The sequence below is a fragment of the Tenrec ecaudatus genome, chromosome 14, assembly GCF_050624435.1.
Source record: "Tenrec ecaudatus isolate mTenEca1 chromosome 14, mTenEca1.hap1, whole genome shotgun sequence".
In the NCBI taxonomy this organism is placed as follows: Eukaryota; Metazoa; Chordata; class Mammalia; order Afrosoricida; family Tenrecidae; genus Tenrec; species Tenrec ecaudatus.
The window spans coordinates 116048312-116058980 of record NC_134543.1 but is presented as its reverse complement, the minus strand read 5'-3'; the positions used below and the strand labels follow the sequence as shown (position 1 = coordinate 116058980).

The window sequence follows — 10669 nt, the reverse complement described above, 5'->3', positions numbered from 1 at the left end:
GGTTCTATTGTATTGGGGGATTAAGCATCAGTTTCTTTTATTCAGTTCTTATTGATACCTTTGTCAACTTGCACTCCCAGCAGCCGTAATTAGTGCACACGTTCCCGTCACTAAATATGAGAAGTTTCTACAATATCAAGAGTGCTTTCTCTCCTCCAAGATATCCACAAATAAGTGCACTCTGTGAATATATCTGTTCTTATATAAGTACAATCACATAATATTCTTTTGGATTGACTTTATATGTCTGGGTGACATTTAAAAAAATCCACTTATCGATTGTGGGGAACTTAAATTTTTTCTTTCATTGTGCCTGGTAATTAAAGCTACAGTGAATGTAGGTGTTCTTAGCTGTGTCTTTTATTACATCTGAATAGTATGTACCTATGAGTGGGACTGCTGGAGCATGAACTTTTTTTAGTAGACAGAGACATACTGTTATCCACAGTGGTAATACCATTTTACAATCCCACTAGCAGTGGATAAAGGTTCCAATCTTCCCATGTATTTTCCAACATTTGTTCTCCCCACCCATTCGTGTCATTTTGGGAGGGGTGAGAGGGGATCTCACTGCAGTTGTGCTGTGCCTCCCTCTAATGATCATGAGCAATTTTTCATACTCTTGTTGCACGTCCTGTGCAGTGAAGAGTGTGTGCATTTTTCAATCAGATCATAAGTCTTTTTGTTTCTTTTAGAGATTTCACCTCTTACCAAGATTTTGTCCAGTCTATATTTTTGTTTAATATTTAAGCTCATCAGGTTTCATTTCTAATTTGCCTGTGTCATTCATGTACTTGTTTAATAATTATTGACTCTATTATTTCAAGCAGAGCACTCATAGTTTTGCCCTATGTTAGCTCCCAGAGAGTTTATAGTTCTAGGTCTTCAATCCTTTTTGAGCTAATTTTGTGTGAGGTGGGGGACTTTTAATTCTCCACAAAATACCCAATTTTGTGCACACTGTTTGTTAAAGAGACTCTTCCCCATTGTATGGATGGATGCATTTAGTTCTGGGTCCTCAATTATATTACATTAGGCTGTGTCTGTATTGAATCAATAGGTCATTTTGATTAGTGTGACTCTATAGTGTGCTTTAAGATTGGGATGTGTGAGACCTCCTACTTTTTATATTCCTTTGGCTTTTTGTGGCCTCTGTTCCTTGATATAATGTTGGATACTTTTTCCATTTAAGTAAAGAATGTTGTTGAAACTTGGACAGTATTGAATTATATCTACAGATCACTTTGGGTAGTATTGGTATTTTCACAATATTGTTTTCTGATGCATCATCATGGAATATTCTTCATTTATGTAGGTCTAGTTTTGTTTTATAGTTTTCAATAGATAGGAGTTTTACATTCTTGGTTTCAGAGAAACCACTCTGACTGCCATTGAGTTTATTTTGACTTAAAGAGGATCTATAAGACAGTAGAACTGCCCCTCATGGTTTCCAAGCTCATCTTTCTCCTATGGAGCTGCTGGTGTGTTTGAATCGCTGTCCTGTGGTTAGCAGACCAATATTAAATCACATCCTTGCTTAGGTTACATTTACTCCTATGTAGCTTTTTATTCAGAGGGTGGTAAATAATAGTTTTGATTTCATTTATGGAGATCTTGTTAGTGTGACTGAACCCAACTGAGGTTTTTTTGTGCTGATTTTGTATCCTACCACTTTGCTGAACTCTTCTATAGATCCAATAGATTTATTGAATCTGAGATTTTACTTCTTTTCAATTTGAATACCCTTTCTTGCCTTATGGCTTTGGCTACAACTTGTAGTATAATGAATATTAAGTGTGGTGCTAATGAGAATCCATGTTTCATTCATGCTCCCAGGGGAATATTCTCAATATTTTTACATCGAGAATAATGTGGGGTGCACATATACCCTTAATTATGTTTAAAGTTTTATCTGGAGGTTTGTTTATTTGGCTTTACCAAGTGCCCCTTTTCTGCATCAATTGAGATGCCTGTGACTGTTTTCCTTTTTTAAAAAATGTGACCAATTACATTGATTTTTTTCCTCATTCTGAACCACCCTTCCATTCTTGGTATGAATACCACTGGATCATGATGTTTTTAATCTATATTCATAAGAATTCTTTAATTTTCTCTCTCTCTGGGTGTGTGTGTGTGTGTGTGTGAGAGAGAGAGAGCTGACTCTATATGTGGCTTTGGTATATGGATGATGTTGCCCTCACTGAATGACTTATAGAAAAAGGAATACTCTATTTTGGAAGATATGAATTAAAATTGATGTCCCGTCTTCTTGTCTCCTTGGTACAATTCACCTAAGAAGTGATATGATCTGGGCCATTTTAGGGAGTTTTCTTATTATGCCTCTGATCTCTTTTGTTTGCGACTGTTTTAGATTTTCATCTATTTTTGTTAATTTGAGTAGGTAGTCTTTTTTCAAAGTTTTCCATCTCTTCTAGGTTTTCAAATTTGTTAAAATTTCTTGAGTTGAGTAAATTATGTGGTATATTTAAAGCGATAAAATCCCTTTACATACATTAAAAAGTTATTTGATAAGGTATGGTTAGATTTATTGATCACTTGGAACTCATTAATGTTGCATCTTACTATTGTCCTAAATGCTCAATGGTAGTGCATATATCTCTATTACTAGGTACAGAATTCTCTCTATTTAATAGGTTAGACTCACTAATTGGATTGTTCAGATAATTGGTGCCTTTGATTATTTCGAGGAGTTCTATACTTGCTGGTTTCTTTCTTTTTTAATCATATAGGTGTGTAGGATTTTCTTAAATATGAAGAGAATATTTACCCAAGATACTTAGATATCATTGTCCCTCTTGAGGATCGTAGGCTTTTTGTTTTGATGATAATGAATCAGAATGTAAATATTCCTTCAGTTTTATGATACTGGGGAATTTAGTAAAACACAGCACTAACTTCCTATTATTATTACCCAAATCAATGCCATTGAGTCGATCAAGACAGAAAGTTTAAAGTAGCCTGGTAGTGCGTGGGTATGCATGGAACTGCTAACTTCAAGGTCAATAGTGTGACACCACCAGCTGCTCTGCGGAAGAAAGATGGGGCTGTCTACTACCAGAACCTCTCGACTCACTATGAGACGACTTGTTTTAACTAGATTAAATAAATTGCATGTAAAATGCTTAAAATAAAGAACACTAGATCAACAATTAATGGTAGAGGTTAGTTGAGTATTGAGGGCAATACAGTAAGAGGATGACTGAATGAAAGAAGTAACCATTGAGAGAAAGGTTAACAAGGTAAAAATATGTCATTGATTAAATGATTATAACCATGAATATAAAATAGAAATATTAGGGTTTATTGCTTCAGAATATTAACCAATAAATAATGATTACTTTGTGTAGATTTGATAATGTCTCATAAATGAATGTTGGGAAAAAGTAAAGTTTAGAAATTATCAATATAATTGACATGAAGATACAATTTTAAAATTAATAGCATAGAAAAGAAAACTTCAATAACAATACAACAGCTCATTGAGAGAGCAGCTCTGGAACCAAATAGTCACTCTTTACTGCTGTGCTGGGCAACATTGAGGGCTTGTATTTATCCTAACAGTGTTAGAAGCAACAGGGTAGGAACAGAAAGAGGATGTGAACATGCCTTTCACTGTGGAAAACTGATAAACAACCTAACACCGTGAAAGCACTGTTATGTTGGCTTGGGAGACACACACATTTAAAAGCTTTCCTCTGACGTGCTCTCCTTCCCGACTACCCTGGGTGACTACTTTTAATCCCCCCACCGCTGTCGTTTCCATTATTTTTTCTTGCTACCTTAGATTTTGCTAGGCCAATTTTGGAGAGAGACTTTAGCAGCTCTTAAGTGTTGAATGACCCCCAAATGCTCTTTCAGGAAGTAGAAAATAAATCAGTCTTGTGTCAGTCTTGTTTTTCATTCTGTAGGATGACTCACTGCTTTACTGGCAAACAAAAAGTAACCTAAATTATTCACAGCATGACTAGTCCAGAAAACAGTGGTTTAAAGGATACATTGTAGAATTATGCACCGTGAGTCCCAAAAGACTTCATGCATTCCACAACTGAAATGTGCATTACGTGTCATGAAATATTTACTCATGAGCCCATTGCCTAATTTGACAAGTAAAACATCAACAGTTAGCTCTCTTCAGTTATTCTTATATCATTTTTCGTAATGAAATATTCCCAAACAAGATAGGTCATCAGAAGAGATCAGTCCCTGGAAAAGGACATCATGCTAGGGGAATTACAGGGTTAGAAAAACAGAAAGACGGTCAAGTCAATGGCTTGCCCAGTGGTTGCAACAATGGCTGCAAGCATGACAATTGTGAGGCTGATGCAGGTGTTGTGCTAGTACCCTTGGGCTACTTGGAGCTGTGGCACCATTGTTAAGTACTTGGCTGCTAGTGAGAGGTTCCGACTAATAGCCCTTGCTGGAAGAAGGTTACAACCTGTCTAGCCACCTGGGGCAGGTCTACTCCATCTTATAAGTATTGTGAGAAAGAATTGATCCAAGAGTACACTACACTAAGTGCTGATAGTTGCCCTCGGTCCACTTGAAGCTTTTCCTCATAATTCTAATTTAATATTTGCCTTTACACTCTCTACTTTCTTTGTGCTCAAAGCTTACCTTTTTAGACTTTGTGTCCCTCTCTTGCTCTAACATGATTCTTCAAAGACATGATTGGTGCTTGTTTTAATTGAATCCAGCACAAGTATCTATAGTGGAATGTATGCTTTATACATTTATTGTCTTCGTGTTTTCTGATTTTGTATTTTCTGTTTTGTTATTTGGGTGAAAGATCCCTTGTTTTAAATTCTATCAGTGTTAGTCGCTTTAAAAATTCTTACAGATGTTATGAATCAATACCGATCCACTAGCTCTTCACAGTTGTTGTTTGAGCCCATTCGGTTCATAGGGCTTCAGGGGCCAATCCTTCTGAAGCAGACAGCCTGCTCATTACCTGTTGACCACAGGTAACCCAGGTGATATTGGAAATACTGGGAATCGGTCTTGGAGTAATTGAGAAATGTTCCAGGTAATATATAGGAGGTGGAGCAGAGAAGGTGACTTTAGAAACTTCTCATTTTGGTTCTAATTTCCTATTATGCTGGGTCCTGGTTTCTTCCTTTAATTGAGACTCTCCACTTCACAATTCTTTTCAGCTCAGCACTTACATTTTATGATCCCATCATATCCTTTTCAGGAAATAAAAATGTGGACGCTTACAACTTAGTACTACATTAACCTTTCAAACTTGTACCTTAAATGTCTTTCTATAAAGGAGAAAGGGACCAATATTTCATAGCTCTCTTCGTTTCACCTTTCTTAGTGTAAATTTTGGCAGTAAAAATGCAAAATGTCTACTTCAGTAGCATTGTAAGTGATCTAATTATATAGATCAACTAAATAAGCCCCAAACCAAACTCGTTGCCATTGAGTCCAGGCTGACACTTAGTAGTCCTATTGGAAGGGGTAGAATTTCCCCTGGGAGTTTGAGATTGTTAGAGTTTATGGCAGGACAAAGCCTTGTCTTTCTCCCTCTGAGTGGCTGGTGGGTTTGAATTGTGGATTATATCTCAACTCATAATCACTATACCACCAGGGCTTATAGATGAACTAAACAGAGATCATACATACATGGATCTGTTTAATTTGGCTATCCACGAGTGGCTTATGCACTTAAATGATCAGGAATAAAAAGTAACATTTCCTAATAACAAAGGGTTTATTTAAAACAAATGAAGAAGAATAAAGAGAGAAATGAAGAGAAATAGAAAAATTTACTAAGAAGACTCAAGACATGTAACTACACTATAAACTCACTTGGCCTTGTTATGGAATAAACTATGCAATTTAAAAATTTTGAAATCCTACAAACCTTATTCTCTGACCATAAATGGAATCCAAGTAGAATCCTTAATAGAAAGAGATCTAAAAAAATCTCCAAGATTTTCAGAAATTTAAATTTTTCTGCATAATCATAGGGCCCAAACAAAACAAATATCAATTGATGCAACAATAGAAGAGTCATGGCATTAAATAATAAATCAAAAATTAAACCTAAACCAAAACTCACTGCCACTGATTCTATTCTAACTCATAGCAACCTATAAAGGCAGAGTAGAACTGCCTCTGAGAGTCTCTGAGACTGAGGTGATATGTGAGTGGACACCCTCCTCTTTCTCCCACAGAGCAACTGGTGGTTTTGAACGGCTGACTTTACAGTTAACAGCACAATCTGTAAGCAGTACACCAGCAGGCCTCCTACTAACTGCTGGAGGTGAAAGAGATAGATTTGAAATTTAAATGAGAAAAGCATCAGAGAAAAATGGTGGAAACCCAACCTGGTCATGTTAAAAATCAATAAGATTCTACCATTGATAAAAGTACTACAAAAAAAAAGAGTACAACAACTTCATGTGCACAGATTTGACAAATGAAATGGTGTCATCTTTAAAAACACAATCAAAACTTACCCAAGAAGAAATATATAGCTTGAGTAGTCATTTCTAGGAGAGTAGTTGACTTTATTGTTTAAAACTCCTTGATAAAGAAAACATCCTAGGTGCAAATATTTTCATTGTTAAAGAATAGCAATTCTGTACAATCTCTTCCAGAAATTAGGAATGGATGGAATAATCCTCAACTTATTCCCCTGATACCAAAGCACAGCAAAAACTGTTACAGGAAATTACCAAGCTTATGAATATAGATGTAAAATACTCATCAGGATATTATCAAATTGAATCCAGAATATTAATAAAAAGACAATACTTAATGACTAAATGGATTATCCCAGGAAGGCAAAACTACTTCAATATTTTAAAAATAAATGAAGTTCACCTATTAACATACTTTAGAAGAAAACCTTATGATTTCAATATATTCTGAAAAAGCATTTGAAGAATTTTAAAGTCATTCATTTATGACAGATCTCAGAAAAGTAGAAATAGGGGAAAAAATAAAATGAAACATTATCCTTTAAAGGTCAGAGAATGCGAACAAGGCAGGCTTGGATATTCTTATCAGTCCTGTGAAATGAAGTCTTAGAAACACTTATTTCTCTTTCATTCTCACTGGCTACTGGACAGGACTGTCAAAGAGAAAACTCATTTAATCTACTAAAAAGCTTCTACAAATAATATGTGCGGTTGGTGAAATGCAATGGAAGCATATACAAATTATGCGAACCATGAACAATTTGTGAAGGTACATATTTTCAAAATGCCATTTACATTAGCACACATACACTAATGAAAAGATATCAATGAAACTTAATTTGGAAATACACTGTGTTCATGGATTGAAGAGCCGATATTTTTAAAGGAAAAACTATAGCAATAAACCAAGCTCACTGACATTGAGTTAATGCTAATGCACAGTGACTCCATCGGGCAGGGTAAAACTGCCAATGTGGGTTTTCTGGGAGACTTACTCTTTATAGGTGTCAAAAGCCCCCATCTCTTCTGCAGAGTGGCTGGTGGTTTCTGTGGCAGTTACCTAGTCTCCTGTCAACTTGAGTGAAGGGTGGAGTCTAGCCTGTCAATCAGGTCATAGCCAATGATGCCTCTGTGTGGGCATGGCCTCCTCCTGTCTTCCTCCCTGGAGGCGGCACACACAATCCCTGTGAGACATTCCTGTTGATGAGTCACATGGAGCTACACTGAAGGTGCCAGGCCCTGGAACTGGAGGAGCCATGCGAAGATCTACACCAGTGCTGAGATACTTCCACCGCCACTTAATCCACAAGACTTTCCACCCACTGGTATGATCTTCTTGCACTCGGAGTCTTTGCATGTGTTGCATGAGTCAGAAGAGGAATTTATAGACTGGTATTGGACATATGGGCTAGTAATATTGGACTTAAGGACTTGATCTGGACTGGGATGCTTTTTCAATATGAAATTGCTCTTTTATCTAAAGCTCTTCTTATGAGTGTCTGTGAATTTGTTTCTCTTGTCAACAGACTAACCCAGTTAACAGACTAACACAGTTTCCCACTGCTGAACTTGCAGACCATCTCTGACTGTGTAGCCACTGGGCTTCCAGGGCTCTCCAATAGAAATCACCACAATGCCATATTGACAAAAGGATGGACGCTTACTTAGCTCGATGGAATAGAACTCCAGAATTAGACCAACAAGCATTAAATTAGGATGCAGGTGCAAGGGCAAGTCAAAGAGCCTAGAGATTTTAGGCCCCCACAAAGAAATACTTTGCATAAATTAAATAAAGATACAATGAATTGCTGTGTATGCTCAATATACACCCATTTATTAATGCATATGCCAAAGGATCGCATCACACTATGCATTTGGAGAAATCATGGTCAAAGCAAGTTCTTAACAATTGAACATGAATTAATTGTTCTCATGGATCTGGGTTTTCATACCCAGACACAAAGCAGTTCCGAGAGTCAGATTCAACATGGTATCAGGTTCTTGCCTTTGAGAGCGGGTAGTCCACTAACGGTTATGACCATTCATTGCCATTACAAAGTATTTTTCCATATGGCCAAGTATGAAAGTACAGACACCAGCAAGTCAAAACGTAAAATTACAGAAAGTAAAAATACTCAGATTAGTTCATAGTCAAAGACCAACGGAGGTGTATTTTTAACGTACTAAGCTCTATTATGTTCCTATTGCATCTGATGCATTTGGGGCTTATAAATAACAGAAATATTGTAAGTAATTTCTTTATCTTACTCACTAAATAGATGACAACGTGACATTTTGCTCCAGTGCGATATATAGGAAATGTGGCATTCAGTATAAATGGTTGAAGATTTTTAAAAGAGGGGAACAAAACATTTGTAAGCTAAGGAAATATAGTCATAGCTGTCAGAGGGAAAATACTAACAAAATAGTCATTTATCATAAATAACTTTAAGAAGCAGCCCTTCTCTCCCATTTCTAACTCGTTTACCCTGTGGCTCTCTGAAGATTGAAGAGTGATAAAACTGAGACACATGGCGAACGCGTCAACGTACCTTTGCTCAACATGTGACGTGACCCTGGCAGGTTTGCAGAACGGCATTTTCTCACTATAGCAAACATTGTTAACAAACTGTACTTAACCAGTGCTTCGTACAAGTTTGCTTGAATAGCATTTCTTCACAGTGATGTATCAGAAAGGTTGGAAACTGGTCTGCATAAAATATTTCCTACCTTTTCTAAAATTTAATTTGTATGCAAAAATCATGACAGTATATCTGCAGCTATAAAATTACAAACGCTTTCTAGGAGGAGCTGCATGTCGAGTCATGGTAGAAAAGGGTGTTTCACAGACATCTACAATGAATGAAGTCCAAATAAACCAGAATTTGCGTAACCGATGTGTATGCTCTATGGGCAATACAAACTGATTTAACATGGACAACTCCGAAGATGAATTCTTTCATAGATGAGAAACTGAGACTGAAATGAAATCAATGCCTTTAAAGACTCTTTTTTGGTGGGGGTGGGGTAATTTTACTTTACATCATTATTTTGGCACTTCATGGAACGTTGACTTCCCAAAGCCCAGAATTGGTAGAAAAGTTTCTCAGGTTTCCCACATACCGTGTAGACATAGTACTTCAGTACTGGCAAACACTGAAATGCAGTAAAATGAACATTCCCACGTATTTGCACATGCATGCAGTGGTCAGACAAGGATAGTTTATGAATTCTCAAAGCGGGTGGCTTGCGGAATTCACTTCAAGCGGTCTCCTCCGGAGATCTTGTTTCGGATTTCAGTCTCACAAATTCTTTCGCTACATCATCGCTGCTCCTCTGAGAGAGGATTCTGAGAATAGTCAAACCGGTTTCATCCATGGAGACATTTTTTAAGAGGGGGTACCATGCTCCATAACTTCCCTTTTCAGCTATGTTGTGAAGCTGAATGACTGTCATTCCTATAATTCGATCTTCACGGGCAAAGCAATAATCCTTCACTGAGAGGTGAAGTTCATAGGCCCCTGGACGGTTTTCATTGCTCAGAATGCTGTGTGGGTCAAAAATGATGAATTTGTATTAAGATGACACAAAACTATCATGGAACATTTATACATTGTTCTGAATATTATATTGGCAGATAACCCTGATATAAATATCCTTCAACTTTTACTCAGGTTTTCCAAAGATGCTAATTAATCTAACCTCAAAATTCCTTCCCTAGATGAAAGAAGGAAATCAATTTAAATATCTTGATGCTAAACATATTGATAGAAATTAGAACTAAAGAAGCACTTAATCAGATACCAACCATCTTAAATACAATGCTTATCCTTTATGTAATAGTATTTGATGATCAATATATAAAATTATATCTATATCTATTTATATAGCAATGCCCTTAGTTGCCATCATGTTGATTTGGACTCATGGTAACCCCATGCTCATAGTAGTAATATAAAAAATGTTTAGCAGTTTAAGTCTAAAATAATTGAAAAGATAAGTTAGTCTTGGCTCTAATATGCATGTCTTGGTCATCACACCTGTCTCTGATCTAATGAAAACATATAAATTACGTTGCTTTCACTTTGCCATATAAAGACCACCACTTTTAGCCAAGTAAGTATTAGTCTATCATTTCTTTGATCTCTCCTATTAGCTTTCTGTTGGGTCAATATTCAAATCCTTGTGTACTCATAGTTCTTATTAATCTGGGCCTCGTT

At 36.5% G+C, this 10669-nt stretch overlaps 1 protein-coding gene across 2 annotated transcripts in view; it reads right to left on the bottom strand.

The window, feature by feature from the left end:
- Positions 1-9710: 9710 nt before the first annotated feature.
- The window catches only part of UNC13C (unc-13 homolog C), a 550871-nt gene continuing 549912 nt past the window's right edge, over positions 9711-10669 (bottom strand). For both annotated transcript variants that reach the window (XM_075530957.1, XM_075530958.1), the window contains one exon: positions 9711-9996. In XM_075530957.1, the coding sequence (XP_075387072.1) occupies positions 9711-9996 (286 nt within the window). The remainder of the gene's footprint in view (positions 9997-10669) is intronic.